Raw genomic sequence first — 22,799 nt, 5'->3', positions numbered from 1 at the left:
AGGCCTGAAGCAACATACACCCCCACTGCTGCAAGCTTGTGCTCAGAGAACAGGCCTGAAGATCTCAGGGAAGTAGTCATGGTAGCTATTAGACAGGGCCTAGCAGAAGGATTCAAACATTTCCTTCACCCTCAAGGAGGGGGCCCAGCCTTGGTAACCCATGGGCTTCCACAAGGGGTCCCCCAGTATCAAAAGGGTGTGCCTAGACATCGCTTCTTCTCTCAGCCCACCCACTCGGAGTGGAGGGAGGAAGAGTAGGATATTTATTCCAAATCCTCTGACCATAGCCATTCTGGTCACTCGGAAGAGGAGGAAGGGGAATTTATAGATCCCAATATGTCTGAGGAGGAGGACCTCAGAATTGATCAGCCCCCCGTTGCGCGAGTGTTTAAACTTTCATTATTGAAGCCCTTGTTACACAAGGCCTTGGTCACTGCGCAACTCAAGCCTGAGGAGGTGGCTCCTGAACCACAAGCATCCACTTCTGCCCACTCTGATTCCTTGTTTTTCAAGCCAGTGGTGCAGGCGGAGGTTCTCCCCTCCCCTCCCCCTTCTCTTTCTTGATTTAGTAAAGGAACAATGCATCTCCCCAGGGGTGGGACTTTGCCCATCTGTTCATGACAGATGATTCTACAATGTGGGACCATCCCTGGCCAGGGCCCTGGTTGTGCTGTCAGTAGATGCTCCGGTGGTGGCTTCACCATCGCCGTTTATACAGCACTACCGCTCTGGACTCCTTTGCTTCAGCCCAGGCATCGTTTGGATGGAGGATACTTCAGCAGGTGGTTCCACAGTCAGAGTGACTGACCAGCCATGGGCCTTCCCATGGACATGAAGGCTTTGGTATGTCCCATTCCTGGACTCTCATCACAATGTCGATCAGAATGGGCGTTGGTATAATTACCTGAAAATGCCCTTTCTATCTACAATGCAAGAGAGTCCAGCTCCACCCTGTACGTCTGGTCATGATGGTTGGGGAAGGGGGTATGTTAATTTCTTCTTTATCTTCCAGAGACACATTATGTCTGTCAAGTATCTTTGCCTAAAAGATGGGCGGGCCAGCCAGGGGCTGGGGTTTTTATAGTGGCAGATTCAGATTGATGACATCAGAAGGAGGACCTTAACCCATTCCTGGACTCTCTTGCAGTGTAGATAGAAAGGGCGTTCTCAGGTAATTATACCAACACCCATTTCATTTCTCAGAAGACCTGCAAGCTAGATGGATTCTGTATTGAGATTTGAGTGTCTTTCCTTTTGATTGCAAGGCTATCTGTAGAAAATCACCCTACATAATATTTTATGCTCTCTGGGAGTAAAGGGTTGAAAATATTCGGTGCACATCAGTTTTTGATGCTGTTTTCAAATTATGTCTTGCATAAATCCTTTGGCTATTAATGAAATAACAAATTCATATATTTCAAGGTATTGTTGTGAACCTTCTGGATTTTTCTTTTCTTTTCTAGAAAACTAAAGAATCAGTTATTGGAAGTGAAACATAAAGGTGGACGGCATCACCAGCAAGATAACAGCAGGGTTTGCACTTCCTGTCAGAAAAATTTGGGCTTAATTTTTGACAGAGGTGACCACTGCCAAATATGTGGCCTGAGAGTTTGTAACAAATGTCATGTTTTAGGAACTGATGGCAATTGGAAGTGCTCAGCGTGTGATAAAATTGCGTAAGTCTTGTTTTCTAATACCAGATTCATTTTCCTGATCTCTTACTTTTGTCAAAAAATATAATTATCAATAATAGGTAGGAATGATAGGAAGAGTAAAGACATTTGGGGCTTAATTTGTTGAACCAAGACATTCATCTGAGGCCAGCCTTTTCCTTGTTAACAGGGCACTGAAGTGAAAAATGTCCAGTGAGTTGCTAATAAACATTACCTTGCTTTAAGGACTCAAGAATTGTTGTGGGCATGATGACTCAGAACCTCTTACAGACTGCAGTGGTAATACTGAGAATATTTGGTTATCTGTAAGAATACCTTGTACAATAGCATAATGGCTCCCGGCACCAGGAAAAAGGTCAAAGGAAAAGCAAAGCATGTCATGCATTCTTAGTGAATTTAGATGACATGTGAATGGTTGATCTCTAGAATAAAAAGCTTCTGAAAGTCTGGAGTGTGCAGAAATAAAATTATGTTTTGATGTTATCTATGTATTATTAGTGTTATTGTATATTTTAATATAAAACAACGGAAACACTTTTAAATATTTTTAACAGAACACGAAGAGAATGACAAAAGAATTAGTAGAGCACATTATCAAAGATCAAGTCTCACTTATAACATACACACAAAAAAGATTCCCTGCAGGGAGGAGAAATTCTCCCATATATTGCAGGAACAGACCTCAAATCTGGAAAAAACGCCAATGAATGCCAACTTTCTGAGCTTTTCAGAATGCTGGCATTCACCAGCATTGCCCCTCCCTGCTGGAAGGCTCAGAAGATCCAGGCTTAAGAACCCACACAGTCCGTTAAAGCTGCAACTGGAGAGATGGGATTGTGGACATTAAATGAAGCATTCAAGTGGCTCCTCATTCAGTGACCAAGATTTCAGGCCCTTATGTGGTCATATATGGAGGACTACATTTAAACTGCATTCACCCTCTGCTCCCTGTTTTGTACACAGTTGGGTTGTATCCAGTTCAATTTTGCGAAGCAATAACTGTCAATGCAAACGAGGCATCTGTCTCTGAAGTGGGAAAGAATCTGTATCCTTGGAAAAGCTCTTAAGCTCCAAGTATGCCCTTACAGGTGTACATCCATACATGTACAGGGCAGTTCCAAAGAAATGTTTCTTCACGCACATGCAGAGAATTAGGGATACTTTCCAAAGCAGCTGCTTCATTGTTTTGAGGAAGAAACATTTCAGGAATTAACAGAAGATGAAGTGTCCCTTTCAGAGGTTTTGCACAGTCCTAAAATGCTAGCTTAGTGAAATAAACTCCCTCCATTTAGTGTAAGCAATAGCAGGTTAAGTGAAGGTAATACCAAAGTTTAAATATCACAATGATTCTGGATATTTTTATCCTACAGCTATAAAAGGTTTCTAGATTGAGATCTTTATTAAGTCTGCTTTGTTTATTGCTACAAATAAACAGCTTAAGGTTTTATTTTTACTTTGTATGCAAACAAATTGAAATGCTGGCTTTTCACACTCTCCCCCTATTTACTAAATAAACTTAATAAATAAATACTAGAGAGTTTCCTTGTTTCATAAAAATACATGAGAGTAGGCTTGGATTGATTAGTCATAATTATTCAGGAATATATATTACATGCTTTATAGTAACCATAGCCACAAATATTAATCTCCCTATAGTGTTTTCTTGGAAGGATTCTTCTTAAATCAAGAGTGGCCAATTGGTTATTTCAGGGTAGTCATCTACCTGAGGCTGATAAAGTCAACATGATGACTCTGACCACAACTCACTGCTTTTTATTTTCTTGGGTCACTTGTGATTCTTGGTCTAATTCCAAAAACTCACTGCAAGGAATCAGATCTCTCTGGAAAGATCTCCTTTCTTTTACAGCCTGGTGCATGGGAGGGAGGGAAGATTTTAAAAGAAAAAAATGTCACCCATTCATTAGCTGATTTGCAGCAATCATTTTGGGGGGGGATTTCCCACCTCTATTCAGAGAATAATTTCCAGCTTCATAAGAATCTTTTAATAACATTGTATGATGAGTTTTACAAAAATCCTGAATGGAACAGTTTAATTTTAATGAATTTATTTGGCTACTTGTTCAGACTAACAGGACCCCTTGCAGTCACAAATTTGATTAACCACTTCATCTTAACTTAGCTTAAATAACCCATTAGTTTGCAAATGGGTGTGGATCCTCCTGGAACTGTTGAAAGATTGTGTTTCAATAGTTCCAAAAAGGCTCCAAACCAATTTGAACCACTCAAGTGACCCTGATGGACACAGATAATCCTCCAGATGACCTTAACTACCTGGTAAAAGAATGCAAATGACTAGCTATTTGCAAGGAGTATAAATCCTTCCATTCCCCACCATCCAGTCAGAGCTGAAGAAGCTTGTTGGATGAGAAGTGAAATGTTTTCAAAGAAAAAACAGAAAGTCCAGTTGCCTCCTGAAAAAAAAAGCACCTTTGGGACAACCATGACGTGGATGACTGAGAATCTCCATAAACATTCAGCAAAATTTTTCTTGGTGTGAGCATGAGGCTGTTAGGTTAAAGATGTAGAGCTAAACTTTTTTTTATATTTATATTTATGTTGATCTCTTTCCAATCTTAAGGTTTATACTTTTTGGAAGCCTAGCAGAGGGGAATAATTGGATGAAATATGGTTAGAATAAAGAACTAAAGTGTTAAGCTTTCAATCTTTGTCAAGTGCAAAGGATGAGGAACATATGTTAAGTTGCAGCACAGAAGATTTATTGAAGCCAATAAACAAGAATCTAGTCAACTAGCAGTTAGTACTAAAAAGGATCAAAGGAATTCAAGGGGGGGGGGGCTAGACTTGGATCTTTGGTAGCAGTATAAAGACTCTAGAAAATGACAATATGTTTAAGTCAGCCCCCAACTCCGCCTATTCTTCTACATCTTTTCCTTTATTTATTCTAAGTTTTAATTGCATATAATTTGCATATAGTTAACAGGTATTAATGACCTCTTAAAGTGGACTTGAAACATTGTAGTTTAGTGTAATGGATGGCACACATTTTTGGTGTATTGTTTTGAAAAATTGGATTTTTTTTGTTTTAGTAATTTCTAAAACAATACTCACAAATGGGTGAGATAACCAGGGGACTAAGTGGCTATCCTAACAGTGAGAACAATTAGCCAGGCTTGGCTTCAGAAGTTGTGGGTGCTCCGTCACTAGAGGCTTTTAAGAAGAGACTAGACAGTAACTTCTCTGAAATGGTATAGGATCTCCTGTTTGAGCAGGGGGCTGGACTAGGTCTAGGAGACTTCCAAAGTCCCTTCAAACTCTGTTATTCTGTTAATGGCAACTAATAGTTACAGTGACTTCACTGTTTTCTTTTTTAATACAGGCAGCTTAGGGTAGTAACAGGTGAATGGTTCTTTGAAGAGCGAGCAAAACGCTTCAAGCAGTCCAAGCTCCTTGGAACTGATATTGTTCGGCAGTCTATTCTTTGCAAAGCTCCAGGTAAAAAACAGGAAAGCAAAGTATGTACTTCTAAATAAACATATGGGGGATTTGCTGAGCTACAGGCTCCCAACAGCTCCAGCTTGTATGGCAGTGGGAAATTGTATATGGGGAGAATAGTTGAGCAACTTTGGAGGACCACAGCTGCCCCAAACTTTTATTGCAACATAATTAATTGAGAGAGTTCTAAATATATTATCAGTACAATGCACTACAATGAATGCTAGTCTCTTATCCCATCAGTTTATTGGTAAAAATAAGATGCTTCAAGCCAAATACTGTATAACATTGCAAATGTAGACCTGGGAAGGTATTTATGACATTTTGGAAAACTGTTGCCAGTCAAAGCAAATTATATAGTCAAGCTTAATATAGAATAAGCTAATTTTCTATATTGCATGGTAAGACACTTGATGTCATTTACACAGGAAAATTTCACTTTATAAGGTTATCCATACAATATAGTTTCTTATATACATTGCAGTATCCTTACCCAATCTGATGTGTTGAAGATGTGTTGGACTATAATTCCCAACTGGAATTGGCTGGGGATTCTGCAAGGTGTAATTCTAATGTATCTGGAAGGCATCAGATTGAGTAGGGCTGCATTAGAGCTATTGGTACCAAAAATAGATATTTATCAATAATTATATTCTTCCTGTGTTACATGAAATTTGCTTAACTGCTCTTTGATTTCTGATAAACTTTTGAGTCCAGCACAACATACTTGTTAATAATGTTTAAAGCTTAAATAGCTTGGGATTAATATTATGAAAAAATATATCCTATTATATATTCCTACTTACTCTCTGCTTCTTTCTGTCCTTCTATTGATAGACAATAGGTGTATAGGTGAAAGGATTTTCTGGGGAATAGATCAATACCTAAACTCTATAGCTCTCTTGCAATTATCCCACCAGCACCCCCTCGTTTATGTTAGTTGGTCAAAGTATTACAGCATATATAAAACAGAAACATGGTATATACCTATCTCTGTACCTAATAAAAACATATCAAATTGTGAATGTTCTTACCTTCAGTGGTCCCAGTTTATACAGTGAATATATAACATTTGTGAAATAACTGACTTAATATTTTTCTTCAGTTTGTAGGCATTTTGTTAACATAATATGTTTCTTTCATTTTAAGATTCTTCCCCTGAATTCTTGGAAGGCAGATCCAAAGATCATTCTCCAAAAACCTTAGAGGATACACCAAAGCAAAATATATTCACTTCATTTACAAGTGGAACAAAATTAGTTCTCACTAGGCCCAGGAAAATAGGGTAAAGTATCCTTTCATCAAATGGTAAAATATCCCTATATTTCCAAAATACAAAGTATTTTTTTTATTATGAATGAAAAATTGTTACAAAATCTTAAGTATAGTTCAGTTATAAGCATTTAAAACTTTTCCATAAAAAATTATAGCCATCTTAATTTTATTTACATGATTGAAAGTAAAATTTTACTTAAAAAGGGATTTCAGTAACATAAACACTTTTTCTCATCTAGTATTTCTCACTTTTCTCATATAAACTCTTCAGTTTACAAATAGTTTCTTCCAATTGGCTGATACACAGGTTTTGAAGTTGACTCTGGAAAAAATATTGACTTTGGAAAATATTAATTTTATTCTTCCATGTTGGCAATAATGGTCTTACTTATACTGAGATAAGTGCAATTAAATCTTGAAATCATAGGTAGCAAGAAAAATTAACTATGAGAGCAGAAATATAGATACTTTAAGAAGCTGTAAAGAAAATGGACCTTGGGACATTTTGTGCACTTATGATCTTTCACTCAATATTATATTAAGAGTTTGAGTAAAGCATTTATACTATACAGAAAAAAATATAATGTATATAATTTCCAATTTAGTACTGATCAGAAATTCAGTGGGATTTTTAATTTAATTCTTTTGGAGGACAATCAGACTGGGAAAGGCTATACAGATCATTATTGATTTAAGAACAAGCAAAGAAATACATAAATAATAGTACTGCATTTTGTTTCACCACCATATTGTTTATGTTTATATCTATGTTCAACAGAAAGGTTCTTAAGGCAGTTACTAAAGAAGCTGGAAATATGAAAGCAGAAGATGGTAAAAGCATTAGCACAGATTCTGATGTACAATGTGATCACAGTGCCAGCCAGTAAGATAAAATAGTAACATTAATGTTTCATCTGTTGTTTAGAATTAATACAATTATTGTAAATTTTGTTAAAATTAAAAACATACAGTAATCAAGAGGAAATAAAAGTAGGGAAACCCAAATGCAGAAGTTCACAGTATAATCATCATAAAAGAAATAAAAATCTCAAAGTAGCATTAGTTTGGTTCTATGTAACAAAGTCTCTTATGTCAGTTTAAGACTTTAGAGCAGGGGTGTCAAACAAGGCCTATGGGCTGGATCTGGCCCACAGGGCCACCCTGGAAACAACGAAGGACTGGCCCACGGTGTTTCTGTCAGAAAAAATGGAGTTTGGGAGGGCCACACCCTCCCGAGCTCCGTTTTTGCTGGCAGAGGTTGCAGGAGCTATCGCAGTTGAAAATAGAGCTCAGGAGCCCATTTTCGCTGGCAGAGCACTTGGGCCAACACAGGTGCCCTGACATGAGTGGCGTTGAGATGGCCATGCCCATACTGGCCACGCCCACCCTGGCCCCCTGAGGTCAAACACAACCTTGATGTGGCCCTCAATGTTTGACCCCCCTGCTTTAGAGCATAGAATTAGAAGAATTTTCTGCTCACATCACTAGATTACTGGTGAGCTACATATGCAGAATTCCAGTCATTTAATCCCTTTATCTTCTCACATGCAGTCCAAGGCCTTTTTAGAATTTTCCTGCTCTTTACAGAGTAGATTTCAGTGGTACTTTCGGCATTAGTAAAAAAAAAAAAAAAAAGCTCTGAAAATTCCATTTCACATGCGGAGTGTGGCCATTGGATATAACCTGTAATCAGGGATGGGATGCTACCGGTTCTGCCCAGTTCTATAGAATCGGTAGCTCTGAAGAGCAGCAGACACAGAACCGGTTCTGTGTCTGCTGCTGTTTGGCCCACCCACCCGCCCAGGCTGTTACCTGACCTTTATTTCCTGCTTTTCAACTACAGGTGCTTTGCGCAGCACAGCTGAGGTTGAAAAAGCAGTAAAAAAGTGGTTTTTCAAACATTGTGCACCCGCGCACAGCGCTTATCAGCTGTCCAGGAGGCACAGCTGAAGGTGTAGTACACGCGTGCACAGTGTGCGCAAAATGTAATCACCAGTTGAATCCCACCCCTGCCTGTAATGTATGAAGTTGAATCCCACCCCTGCCTGTAATGTCTATAAGCCAAAAGGCAGGGAAATAAGGGAGGCAACTCATTAATAAATTCAACATTTCCTTTTATCTATATATTTAACATACTTGTAAAAGGCAAGTCAGAAAACATGTAGGGGAAAGGTAAAAATGAGTTGCCAGATTGTATCACTACTTTAGCTATTTCTCTTACAGTTTTTCATTGTTGCAAAGAATCACAACACTAACTATTCTGTTTTTCATAATAGCTAATCAAAATATAAAAGAACAGGGTGGCCACACAAATGTGCAATCCCAACATTTTTTGTACCATAAAGAGAAAGATTTAGAGAATAAAATGACATTTTAGTTAAAAATATCAGTTAAGATCAGGTGTGGGCTTCAAAATTTTTAGCAAAGGGTTTTCTGTTTGGTTGCTGGGTGGGTGTGGCCATGGTGGGCATGGCCTAGTCAGCCTCCTGCACTATGGGGGGGGGGCATTTTTTGCTTTCCCTGCATTCCGGATGTTTTCCTTGAGTCTCCGGGAAGGCAAAAACGGCCTCCCCGAGCTCCGGAGGCTCTCTGGAAGCTGGAAACAGGCTCATTTCTGGGCTTTCTGAACTTCTGGGAGGTCCAGTTTTCACCCTCCCTGAGCCTCTGTGTGTGCCCTGCACTTACCTACATCGAAAACGGACTGCCTGGGGACTCCTGGGAGGGCTGGGTGGGGCCAGCCAGGAGTGGGATTTGAAGGTTCTCTGAACTGCCCAGAATCTTAGCTAGGGGCTCTCTTGAATCTCTGCGAAACCTCAGCAGCCCACCCCTGTTTAAGATGAAAAAACTTCTACATTTTATAATGTTTTACTCTTATTGTATATATTTTGTTGCATTGTTTTGTTCTTTTTAACATTGAAAGCTGCAAGCAGAATCACCTTGTGTGGTTGAGCTGGGTGGGAAATAAATGTAATAAATAAATAAACATAAAGCAAAGGTATCATTAGTTTCCTGTGCAATGAAAATGACATTTTTAAAGTATCAGCTTACAAAATCCAAGTATAGAATCATATTAATACACAGGCCTGTGTTAATTATTGAGTAAAAGAACAGTAGACAAATTTCTGTGAAATGTCACAAGAATCCAAACTGGGCATGAACTGTAAAGCAGATCAAGTTGTGAATCATTTGTTTGACTAAATTGGGCACATTGGGACATTTGTCCTCCTGGTGAAAAGACAGATAGAGGTATTTGGAGCAGCTAAATAGCATATGACTAAGGTTTCGGATTCTTTGGAATGTGACTGTTGCGGGCAATTCCACAAGCAGTGTCAGAACAACTTAGCCCACATACTAAACTACTACATAATGGATTATATCCAAAGTCTGTTAATCAGCTATAATAAATGCTAGATGTTTATATGGGGGAAATGGAAAAATGTAATGGCATTGCCATAGTTTAGGTCCATTTGCATCACTGACAGAGTAGTGAAAATGAATATAAAATGCCGGGCAAGAAGAAATCAATAAAGAATGTTGAATACCTTCCTGATTGAAGAAACTAATAAACATTATAAAGCATCTTCTTTAATTAAGCTTTTTGTAAATATATATCAAGTCTTCTCTCAAGAAGCAATTAAATTGATTTGTATTTTAAAACTTTTGAAGGCAGTAACTTCTTGCTAAAGTAGAAGGTAGGTATTCAACTGATCCTAGACAATTCCCTGACAAAATTACCTATTAGATCCCACTGAATAGCTAAGTTTAAAAGCTAAAAATTAGAATGGTTTTGTAACTTTCCCAATCCCTGGTCACCACCATACTAAGGCACTCCCAGAAAGTCACCCAGAACTCCCAAGTTTTTTTACAAGTGTCAATTATGTGACTTTAGAAACTTATTTTTATTTATTTCAATTTAATTTAATTTTTATTTTTTGCTAACCATGGATACTGCACTTTGAAACATATGTAAGATGCTAGATTGCAAATTTTAATGAGCTTGTTCTCTTTTATTTTAGATATAAGTAGATCAGCAAAATGGTATTAGGACTGCTATCCAGGCGGTGGAATATTAAAATGTCCTTATACTACTAAAGTATTTGCCTGAGATTCGTATTACTGATGGAACATCATTTCTTTTTTAAAAATATTTTTATTATATTTTTTAAAAAAATATACAATCCATATTGTATATTTTTAATGAGTTGGTTCTGGGTATCATTCATATTAATCCAATTCACAATAACAGTATTAGTAACCTATCACATTATCAAATTTAAGTAATCCTCCTTATATTGTTCAAACATACATAAACAAAAAATGCCTAACTCCTCATCTTTGTTTTTATCTTCATCTATATCTTTCTTGTTCAATCTAAACATTTCTCTATTATATATGAACAAATTTGACTAAGTATCACTCATATTGATCCAATTCACACTAACATTGTTAATCTCTATCACATTTATCAAATTTATGTAATCCTCATTATGTTATTTATTTTATTCAATCTATAAAAACTTATGTTCTAATATTTCCCCTATCTAATTTTATTTCTGCCTCCTTCAGCTTACAATCGGGCTACTTTAATATTTAAAGGGCATTTTTTTTCTATCCATCATCTCTTATCTTCTTTAATGCTTCAATTCTTATCCATTTTTTAATTCACCATCCCCACTTCTAACCTTTTTTCTATCTTCACCTCTATCTTTTTTGTTCAATCTCAACATTTCTCCCAGTGCAATCTTGTACTGCCAATTCTCCCAGATGTCTGCCTGTGTCTCAGTCTCCTTATCAAAGGTGTCTTCCTGTCTCTCCAATTGTCAATTTGTCTGTTTTATTTTCTTCTATCTTTCTTCCTTTGTCAGCTGATTTATCAATTCTATTTTTTGCTCCAGTCCTTGGTTTATTTGTTGATGTGGCCAATCCATCTGTTCTTTCCACTCCTTTTGCTTACCATTTATCTGGTCTTCCTCTTTGTTGAGCTGTTGCTTCCTTTGATGAATTTTCTGATTCATATTTTTTCTCTGGTCATGTTCCATTTGCTGGCTTGAATTTCCATTTCATCCAATCTTTCTGTTGTTTCCACCAGTTCATGGACAGTTCATCTTTATTCCTTGCTCTTTGCAAAATGTTTTCCATTTTCTGGTCCATACTATCAATTAAGTTCATAATATTTTGAAACAAGAAGGTCATCTCAGTAAGAAATCCTCTCATTTCCACTGCTGTTCCTTCAACTCCAATCATAATAGCGATGAAAGTAGAATAAACAATCATGCCTCAATTGAGTTCAGAGAGTCCAAAATCATAGAAGTATGGTTTATTTTTCAATTGTTAGTAAATGGGGCTCTTGTCTCAAATTTCCATACTGCCTTTTTTTCCAGCAGGTATTTGTTTCACTCAATCTCCATTTTTTTTCAAAACAAGGTCAATTGTTTAAATGAGTCAATTCCAGCATTTACTCAATACTCTGATAATCCAAGGTATTTTCCAAGTTCTTTAAGTCTACTTTTTTATTTTAGCTTCCCAGCATCTCTTTTATAAAATGTATTTCTTATTTCTGCCTCTGGTAAGCATAAGGCAATAAACAGTTAAAAATCACAGCCACCCAATATCAAGTATTTCCTCCACTGTAAATTTCAAGGAGTCACTTTTTCTTTCATCAATAGATGGCGGACTCAACTTACTTTTCAGCATAAATCTCTTTAAAAATATTTTCTTCCACTGCTTAAACAGTTATATTTTAGTGTCTCTTTTATAGGATTGTTTACTTTCTTGGGGTAATTTTTAAAAATTAAAAATTGCATCTCACCCAGCAACAATCTCTGTTCACTGTTCTCTTCGTTCCTGCACTATCTTAGGTGTTCTGGCTGTCCCCAGCTTCATGGCAGCCATGTTGACTGCTGCTGTTCCTTGTCTTTGGATGAGGGAGGTTTTCCAAGTCAAGGAGAGAGATGCTGCTCTCCTCAACCTGCAAGGTACCCCCCTTTACTTCATCACCCCTACAGGGTGGCTATGGCTCTTGTCAGAGCCCTCTGACGGGGAGAGCTCAGAGTGGGGCTGCAGTGCTTGCAGTCCTCACCTCCGATGGTACCAGAAGCACAGCTGGAAGTCCATCAGTTTTTGCTATGTAGTTTCTCCTTTTTTATTTATGCTGTATCAACATAAATTAGAAAGTTAATTTAGTGCAATTTCTCCAGGGGGAACACCTTTCCCTTAGATAGCCATCTTGGAGGCAATATGAAAAATGTTGAAAGCCAAATCAATGCTTCTACTCTACTCTATCCAAGGTCACCAGCACTGAGTGCATGCAGCATGACTATTGACTACAGCAGGGTAAGTTGACTGATGCAAAAATGGATTGGTTTGAGAAATAATTGCTTCCTAGTGGCAAATCTAGAATCTGGGATTATTTGTTTTGCTCCAGTCTTTTCAGTTTTGGACAAAGACATAGTGGAGAAAGCAAATTGAGATTAGCTTGCTAGTCTTAATATATTTGTGTATGTTCCTAAGATTGATTCTGGTTTATTTCTTATGTTCAACAAATCATGCTTAAAGTAAATTCCAAGTAATAATCATGTCTGAACAAATAATGAAAAGTTATTGGCTTGATCTTGAGTGGGGGTTTACTTCTTAGACTGTAACTAGTGTGTTTTCATATGTTAGTTTTCTTATATGTGTGACACATGAAATATGTTGTTTTATGTGAGCAGGATTCTGAATTAAAAAACAACATTGTTATGCCTATCAGTGAAAGTATCCCTGCAGATTTATCAAAAAGGCATTGTAAGAAGAGTTCTAGAACACCTTCTGTGACAATTTCTAGGACATCTTTTACATCTGGTGAGCTTTCAGTTACTGATACTGTGATGTACTTTTGAATTGCTATTACTATCTCTTTCATTGTTTAGCTTGTTTTTCCCTCCCATAATTTTTCCCCTTGGGGAATGTTTGTTTGTTTGTTAGAATTGCTAAGAATTAGCCTTCTACCAGGTCAGGCAATTTTTGTAAGTCCAGATCAGAGATGCAGAACTTCAATTTAGGATTATATTGACAGATGCAATTTGGGTGAGGTCAGGCAGGGAGTTTACATGAGATTTTTTTGTCAGGCAGTCACAGGAGTGAAATATTCCTGCAAACTTTACTGCAAAAAAGAAAGAGAAAGACCATATTTTTGGCTTACCTACTATGTTGTGATTGCAGAAACCATCAAAGGATAATGACCAGTTATACTTTTTGTAATTCTGATCTGGATCCTAGTGCAGTATTGTTTATTTGATAGATCATCTGCTGCCTGATTCTTTTATAATTGAATATGAAGAGGGCTGTGTGGGACCTTCTGCATAAAAATGCACACTTTATTGTAGAACTGTGGTTCTTCCCCTCTAATGAAGAAATCTCTTAAATCAGTGTCTGTCATAATTATTCTTAAAACAAAAGTGAGGTGGTTTTTGTATAAACATCTGTAAATTTTAGCCTTTGCTGATCATTTTTCCCTAAATTTTATTCAACACATTTAAGGGCATAACAATTGGATGAAAGATAGGCCTTTACAGTTGGTTCACTTACTAACAATAGACTAAGACAGAAGTATTAGAGACTCAGCTTGCATAAAATACATTTTCCTTCTACCTGTTTGATTTTCCAAAGACTGAAAAAAAGGAAATCACCATTGAATTTCTTCCTGTAATTTATTTATTTTTGTTCTTGAATTTTATCTTTTCAGTAGGTTTCCGGCAAAGATGAAACTGATGGATAAAAGCAAAACATTGTGGAAAAATAGATAAATAGTCCATCACATACAAATAAATTAAAAGATACTACAATATCTTCTGTCTATGGAGATTCTCAGTCATCCAATCACGTTGTCTCAAAGGTAATTTTTCAAGAGGCAACTGGTTTTTCTATGAAGATGTTTCACTTTTCATCCAAGAAGTTCTGACTGGATGATGGGGGAAATCCTTCCATTCCCCACTATCCAGTCAGAGCTGAAGAATTTCCTTGGATGAGAAGCAAAATGGTCTTCAAAGAAAAACAAGAAAGTCCAGTTATCTCTTGATAAAGCACCTTTGGTACAATATCTTCTATATAGATTGCTACTACATGGCTTTATATTTTGCAGATCGCAGTAGATCAGAGAGATATCTCAGTGGATCCTTTTCAGAAGGAAATGATACTTTAAGCTTAAGAAGTAAATCTGTACCTGGAGCACTGGACCATGATGTGGTGAGCTGGACAAATTAGAGTATTTTGACACTTTTTTGTTTTATCAGTAATAATAAATTTCTCATTTGGCTAATTCCAGTAATTCATATATATGTCACAATTTATATCAAAAGTACATATATAATAAAAATAATAAAAATGTAGTGGGTATAAATGAAGATAACTACAAATGTACTCTTGCAAGAACTTTGTATAACAGTTAGACTGAAATATCATGAGTGGCCCTGAACATCCAATTACAAGGAAGATTGCATTTCCTCATTTAATTTAGATGCAGAATAAAGCAGGATGACATAGTCTGATTCTGCTGAAATCTCTCAAACTTAAGCCCTTGGCCCAACCAGATATCTCAGCCAAGCACAACTGTCAACACCTGCTTTATCTTTTGAAGTGGCAGTTAGCAGCTGCCTAACAGAACACAGTTTAATACAGAATTTTAATACAGAATGAAACTCAATCACTGGCAGCTGCTCCATGTCTAACAACCACAAGAGCAGTTGTGTGGGCTTTCAGTTTTTGCAGACAGAAAGTAGCATTTCTCTTCACTTTTCCATCTTTGCAGAGCTTCAGCTTGGTTTATGAAAGGATCAGCCACACTATGGGACAGTCAGGGGTGGAATTCAAATTTTTAACAACTGGTTCTGTGGGCATGGCTTAATTTGTGGGTGTGGCTTGGTGGTCACATGACTGGGTGGGCATGGTTTCGTGGTCACATGACAGTAGGCATGGCTTGGTGATCGTGTGACTAGGTGGGTGTGGTCGGGTGGCCATGTGACTGGCAAATCAAATACAAGTGGTTCTCGCTTAATGGCTGGTTGCTTAGCAAGTGTTCTAATTTATGTCTGACCTCCCCAGAGCTACTTGACCTGTTTTTGAAGTTTTGACAGCCATGCACACACACACACACTCACACACACACAAACAGACTCCCTTCTAATCCTGCTATTCTATGATTCGGTAAGGATCTCCTGCTGGAGCAGGGGTTTGGACTAGAAGATGACCTCCGAGATCCCTTCCAGGCCAGCCCTAGATTGCTGTGCTATTTTAAAGATTCTTCTGAAGTTAGCTTTGTGTCCTTCCTTCCTCTCCTTTATTTTCTCTCTCCCTCCCTCCCTACTTCCTTTTCTCTCTCCCTCCCTCCTTATCTACCTATCCCTATATCTCATTCAGTTTCTCCTCCCTCCCTCCTTCCCTCCCTCCCTCCCTCTCTTTCTTTCTTTCTTTCTTTCTTTCTTTCTTTCTTTCTTTCTTTCTTTCTTTCTTTCTTTCTTTCTTTCTTTCTTTCTTTCTTTCTTTCTTTCCCTTCCTTCCACCCCCTCTTTCTCTGTCTATCCTTTTTCTTCCTTCCTCTTTCCATTTTTCTTTCCCTTTTCTTTCTTGCCTCTTCCTTCTCTTTCCCTTTCTCTCCCTCTCACTCTTTCTCTTTCCCTCTTTCTCTCTCTCCCCCTCTCTTTCCCTCTCTTTCTCTCCTTCCCTCTCTCTTTCTCTCTCTTTCCCTCTTTCTCTCTTTCCCTCTCTTTCTCTCTTTCCCTCTCTCTTCCCCCTCTCTCTCTTTCTTTTTCTCTCTCTTTCTCTTTTCTCTCCCTCACTCTCTTTCTCTGTCTTTCCCCCCCTCTCCCCTTTCTCCTTCCCTCCCTCCTTCTAAATCTAGGAGACCCACCTGAAACACACACACACACACACACACACACACACCCTTCCAACATGCTCGTTAACTTACTTCCTGGCCAGTCTCCCAGAGTCCCAGGGACTGGGTGTGATTGTCCCGGTCCTGCGTTGACTGGAAAAGCTGGCAGGCAAGGTTTCAGATCAAACAAAGGAGCTGCGGGCAGGACTCCTTCCCCTCCCTGTTTTGGGGAAAGGAAAGGGCTGGAAACTTCAAGGGCCCATCCCTCCAGTAGCTCTGGGCTAGGCTGCAAAACTTACCTTCCTCCTGCGGCTGGTGGCAGAGGGAAAGGTGAGCCAGCCAGGGCAGAGCCACTCGGCTCCCTGCCAGCCTGCATCTCATTCCCTGCTTGGATTCTCCACAGCTACTGGGGCTCACGGCTGCTGGAGGAATGCGGGAGGCAACCAGGAAGCACAAGGCTTATGCTGCCCACATCACCCCTCTGCCAGCCACCCCTCCCTCAGGCCGAGTGTTTTAGCCAAGTGCAGGCCACCGCTATGCAAGCTCCATGGGCTGGAAGATCCACTCTCATGAGGGTTGACTTGCATCATTCTCACAGTGGCGGCCCGCATTCAGCCAAAGCGCACAGGCCAGCGGGCAGCAGAGGGAATGGGCAGCAGGAAAGGGGCGATGTGTGAGTTCATGCTCCCTGGTCTCCCCCATCCGCCCCTAGCAGGCAAGGCCCAGCAGCTGTGGAGAATCCAGGCGAGACCCAAGCGGTGACGGGTCAGCCCTGGCTTGCCTTACTCTCAGCCACCAACAAGCCAGGCAAGTGGGGTGGGGGGAAGCTTGCTAGACACGAGCATTGAGGGCAGCGGCAGCATGGCAGTGACAACCTAGGCCGGGATGGGAGTCAGGACTCAACCAGGGCTGGTGGCAGCAGCAGCATGTAGGTGACCAGCATGTAGGTTTGCAGAGCCTCACTCACCTAGGGAGATCAGAAGGTGGAAGGTAGGTAGCGATGGCTGGATGGCTGCTGCTGTTGGAAGCTATGGCGGCGGGTGGGAAAATGTGGGAAGCAACGTAGCACACATGTGCTATAAGGAGTGACTGGGCAGGGTGGGCAGGGGGAGAATGCTGTCAGCAATTGTCGCGCATGCACATGACGTTGCACATGTGCAATAAGGACTTACTGGGCAGGGAATGGAGGAGCGGGCAGAGAGGGGCGGGGCCAGCCAGGGGCGTGTTTTACCAGTTCTCTGGACTACCGAGAATGGTAGTAATAACCAAACTGGTGTGAACTGGTAGAATACCACCCCTGGACACAGTTTGAATAACTCTGTGTAATGAAACCTTTTTAGGTATAATTTGTAAGGTAGAGTTTCAGTTGTTATTGTTAAGTATGGCAGGCTAGATGTTCATAATAACTGAAGATATTTCAGACACTAAATTGCTATTAAAGACAAAAAGTGAAACAGGATGAGATACTGAAGCTAAGGTAAATGGTTTTATTTAAGAAGCAACAGTGTTTAGTCCTCCACTCATTTCTTCCTAATAAAATATCATTTTATTCCTTAACTGTGGATATATGCTTTGCTTTTCTGTTAGGACTACCTGAATGAAGCAGAAGAGGATATGGATGACATTATAGCCTCTGGCTTTTCAAAAAGGCAAAGTAATTTGGCAAGTGGAATTTCCACAGTAAGTACTCATTAAATCATATGCATGCCTTTCTTGTACTGTTTTTTCCTACAGCATATTATTTTTGATACTTGGACCATATACCTATTTGATTCTGTTGTGTTTCATTCACAGCTGATTTTTAGCTTCAGGTCTTTTGTTTTAGAGTAGATTAAATTCCATTGCCATTATGTAGATTTTAGAGACTTTAATTTTTGTTCAACAAAAGCATGAATGATTGTAGGTTTTGCTAGCTTCTAACAAACATAGAATGTTGGCAGCTTAACCAGGGCAGCTGATGCAACTATTATGCTTACTGCACTTAGTTTGATTGGATGCAAGGATACAGCCAATAGTTACAAATATATTGTAACTACTTTTTGCTTCTTTATTTATAACTGGGGTGTCAGCATTCCAGAAAACCTCCACTCCAACAAATAACTCCGAGACAGACATCTCAAAAGTTCTTTTTTTATTTGGATAGTAACAACTGGGGAATCCTGAATCTGAAAGTTCCGGGCTCCCTTGCAATAAGTAAAAACTACAAATCACCTGCACCCATCATCACATCACATGCCCCAATCACCATCCATCCCAACTTGAGACTTCCCCTCACTTACTTGCAAACTAACATGACCTTGAATTAGAAAAAGAATGTTGTTATGTCTAATTACATATACTCCAAGAAATTCCTCCCTCCCATTTTCCCAGGCTTAAAATTTGGCAGTGTGGGAGCATCTGGTCTCAGTATGGCTTCCAAAGCTGATAGGCATCACCCCTTGAAAAAAATCACATCCTGAAAAATACAATAAACAAAACACAACAAGGTGTTAACACATTGCCCTTAACCCCCTCTCCAAGGGGACCCTTTCGCCAAGGGTCAAGGGGACCCTTTGGCTTGTCAGGGAATTGTTCATGAAATTGTCTAATCATGTATATCCCAACTTTTCACCCAAGTAGCTTCTGACAAAGGGTAGCCTTTCCATAGCACTAAATATTGTAATCGTTCTCCGTGTAATCTAGAATCAATAATTTTCTTTATCTCAGAATGTGTTTCACCCTGTACTACCAGAGGTTTGGGGGAAGCTGCTGGTACAGGCTGTAGATTGGAACCAATAGCAAGCTTCAACAAGCTACTATGGAATACTGGGTGTATTTTTCCTAAAAGCTGAGGGAGACTAAATTGGACAGTCACTGGATTGATTACTTTCGATATAGGGAATGGACTCAGTAATTTTGGTCCCAACTTTCTACTAGGAAGTTTCAACTTAAGATTTAGTTGACAAAAACACTTTGTCCCCTACTTTAAAAGGTGGTTGGAGACATCTATGTTTGTCTGCCTATGTTTATATTCCTCAGTTGCTTCTGCTAGAGGTAAAAGTGCTGCTTTCAAATTGGTTGTCAGTTTGTCCTCTAGAAACCTAAGGCTGTGTTTGGCTTGGACTCTACTGGTTGCTTGGCCGACGGGTTGGGCTTCTGATATCATAATTTGCACTACTACCGATGACTGTCAAATTGGGGTTTTCTCGACAAGGAATCTGCCAATACGTTCCCCCCCACCCTTGGAAAAAAACTCTCAGAATCTTTCTCCTAAACAAGTAATATATTTTCATGTTAAAGTTGAATCTCTTGAAGTATCGACTTGTTTAGGAGAAAGCTTCCGAGGGATCTTCAGAGCCTCAAGGTTTTTATGATCAGTCCACACCTTGAAAGGCTCCTTTACTCTTTCCAGGAAATGCCTCCAAGGTAGTAAAGCCCATCACATAGCAAATGCCTCTTTTTTCCAAACTGCCCACCTATGCTCTGTGTCTGTCAACTTTTTTGACACATAAGCTCAAGGCATCAGCTGGTCTTGAGAATTCTTTTGAAGTAGAATCACTGTGACAGCCATACCACTGGCATTGGCTTGGATTACAAAAGGTTTGGTCGGGTCCAGATGTTGGAGGATAGGCTCCATGGCAAAAAAGGCATTTTAATGTCTCCAAAGATTTCTGATTCATTGTCCAAGTGAGAGGTTGATTGGGTTTTGGTTTGGTCGGGGAAGGCCCAGTTTTTAGTAACTCTGTTAAAGAGAGGGTGACCTCAGCAAATGAAGGGATAAATTGTCTATAAAAATTTGCAAAACCCAGGAAGCTTTGAAGTTGTATGCATGTTTTGGTGGCTGCCAGTCTAGCACTGCCTTCACCTTTCCAGGGTCTATTTCAATCCCCTGATTTGACACTCGGTAGCTCAGGTAGTCCAAAGACTTTTATGGAATTTGCATTTTGACAGATTTGCATATAATTTGGTGGCTAAAAGTTTTTTCAGTACTTGCCTGACTAATTTGACATGTTCTTCTATGGTTTCACTGAATATAAGAATGTTGCCCAAGTACACAAGGACCCCCTTGAACAGATGTGTATGTAACACTTCTTTGACTAGTTGCATAAATACAGCAGGGTGGGGGCTTGGAGTCCGAAAGGCATGACTCAGAACTGGAAACTTCCCAGAAGGCAGTTGAAGGCCGTTTTCCACTTGTCTCTCTCCTTTATGTGGACTCAGTAGTAGACCTCTCTCAGATCTAGCTTGGTAAAGATTTTGCCTTTAGACAGGTGATTTAGCAAGTCCTTCATTGGGGGAGGAGATACATTGTTTTTTATGCATGCACCATTGATGCCCCTAAAGTCAACACATAATCTCAAGTCGCCATCTTTCTTTTCTTTAAATAGTACTGGGGCTGCCAACGTAGATTTTGCTGGTTCAATGAAGCCTCTGGCTAAATTGGTATCAATGTACTTCCTCAACTCAGTCATCTCAGCTGGTGTCATGGAACACCTTTTTGGTTTGGGCAGTTTTGCCCCAGATTCTAATTCGATGGCACAACTAGGGAATCCCGAATCTGAACATTCTGGGCTTCCTTGCAATAAATAAAAACTACAAATCCAACCCGTGCACCCATCATCACATCACATGCCCCAATTACCATCTGTCCCAACTTGAGACTTCCCCTCTCTTATGCGCAAACTAACATGACCTTGAATTAGAAAAATAATGTTATTATGTCTAACTACATATACTCCAAGAAATTCCTCCCTCCTATTTTCCTAGACTCAAAATGTGGCAGTGTGGGAGCATCTGGTCTCAGTATGGCTTCCAAAGCTGACAGGGATTACAAGATGTTTCAGTTATGTTATTGAAGAATTAGTCCAATATTTCAGGAAGGCATTAGTTCATCAAGGTGATGAAAGCAGGACCCAATCATTATTTTCCTTTTGTGCTAGAAAGAAGATTGTACATTTCACATATTAAAGCAAATAATAGTTTAACATTTAAGGTAGCACTATTATGGTCATTGTCATTATTATTACATAAATATATCTCCTTTATTTTGTAAAACTCAAAGCAGTGTATATAGTTCTCCTGCTTCCTCTTTCCCTCACAATAGCCACCTATGAAGTTGGTTAGACTGAGAAAGTCCAGTCTGAAGTCACATAGCTAGTTTTCATGCTTCTGGAGACTAAAATTCAATTCCCCGCCTTCCAGTCAAGTACCTTAACTATTACATCAAACTGTGGATAATTTCACTTGATGCTTTGCAAGTAAATTATTTGTTGGCAACGAGCAGGTAGTTTAATTGCTATAGCAATTATGGCATTTAAGTATCTTGTATTCTAAGGGATTTTAAATGATTGATTAAAATACATTAACTACAAAGTGCTTGTATGTAAGCAGATAGAAATCTGCCTTGTGATAACAAAATGTTTTTATCCAAATATTTCTATAATATCACAAAACGAAAATGAGTGCTCAGCCTAAGGTTAAATTCATCATTGGAGAGATAACGTAATTTCTCGTATGTCTATGTCTGTAAATGTGAGTTATTTACTGATCACTTTTTTCCATACAATGGTTGGTTGTTGTATTTCTACGTGTCTTTTCTTTATCCATTTTCACCTATTGGTACTACATAATGTTCTTCTTTCCTCTGCCTTTTGCCTCCCGCATAAAGAATTCTCCTTCAAATTCTGAGAGGAAATGGAACTATTTAAATGTTCCAGAAGCAGATGGTGATACTGTAAGTTCTCTCACTTTTCTGACACATGCAAGAGCTCATCTCTGTTCCTGTTTCATTTCTACATATATAAATAGCAAAAATAAATATTTTTTAATTGATAATAATTCCTCCATTAAGTCACTGGCTAACAATAACAGCATCATTTCCTTAAAAGTGAGAATTGCTATTTTGTAATAGAATCTTTTTAAATATGGAGAAATTTAAAACAATCAATCCCTTTTAATAATTTGAACAATACAGCCAAAAGATGAACAGAGGTAGATGCAAGGATTTCATATTAACTCATCAGTATCTACATTACATGGCTATATATGGAGAAGTAATTTTTCTATCCATTCAGATTATTTGAATGGAGGATAACATAGAATCATAGATTGTAATGGACCATTTAGGCTTTCAGGTTCAACCTCTTATTCATTGAATGAAAGCATCAAGGCTGTCTAGCCTTTGTGTGAAAACATTCAATGAAGGGGATCCAACTAACTCTTTGAATAATATCAAACTATAAGCTTTCCCCCTCTCCTATTATGCAACCAAAATCTGTGTTCCTATCACTTAAGTCCATTATTCTATATCCTACATTTTGGAATGGCAGGACACTTGTGATATGTGGCTGGGGTGGGATTCAAATTTTTTAGCAACTGGTTTTGTGGGGGTGGCTAGGTGGGGGTGGCCATGGGTCTGGGTGAGCTCCTCCTCCTCCTCCTCCCCTCCTCCTCCTCCTCCTCCTCCTCCTCCTCCTCCTCCTCCTCCTCCTCCTCCTCCTCCTCCTCCTCCTCCTCCTCCTCCTCCTCCTCCCTCCTCTTCTTCTTCT

General features: G+C 39.1%; 1 protein-coding gene across 15 annotated transcripts in view; it reads left to right on the top strand.

Moving 5' to 3' along the window:
* The window catches only part of SYTL5 (synaptotagmin like 5), a 210,438-nt gene that overhangs the window by 106,597 nt on the left and 81,042 nt on the right, over window positions 1–22,799 (top strand). For 6 of the 15 annotated variants that reach the window (XM_087937762.1, XM_087937758.1, XM_087937760.1 and 3 more), the window contains exons 3-12: window positions 1,464–1,676; window positions 5,032–5,147; window positions 6,297–6,432; window positions 7,201–7,305; window positions 12,281–12,397; window positions 12,620–12,755; window positions 13,133–13,262; window positions 14,542–14,645; window positions 17,860–17,952; window positions 21,920–21,985. In XM_087937762.1, the coding sequence (XP_087793888.1) occupies window positions 1,464–1,676; window positions 5,032–5,147; window positions 6,297–6,432; window positions 7,201–7,305; window positions 12,281–12,397; window positions 12,620–12,755; window positions 13,133–13,262; window positions 14,542–14,645; window positions 17,860–17,952; window positions 21,920–21,985 (1,216 nt within the window). The remainder of the gene's footprint in view (window positions 1–1,463; window positions 1,677–5,031; window positions 5,148–6,296; window positions 6,433–7,200; window positions 7,306–12,280; window positions 12,398–12,619; window positions 12,756–13,132; window positions 13,263–14,541; window positions 14,646–17,859; window positions 17,953–21,919; window positions 21,986–22,799) is intronic. The other 9 variants (XM_087937763.1, XM_087937764.1, XM_087937766.1 and 6 more) reach the window with 5 other exon arrangements.

This window comes from Pseudonaja textilis, chromosome 7 (genome assembly GCF_049901715.1).
Source record: "Pseudonaja textilis isolate UNSWEBS1 chromosome 7, rPseTex1.2, whole genome shotgun sequence".
Lineage (NCBI taxonomy): Eukaryota > Metazoa > Chordata > Lepidosauria > Squamata > Elapidae > Pseudonaja > Pseudonaja textilis.
Note: the sequence above shows the minus strand (reverse complement) of the source record. Positions and strands in the feature narration are given on the sequence as shown.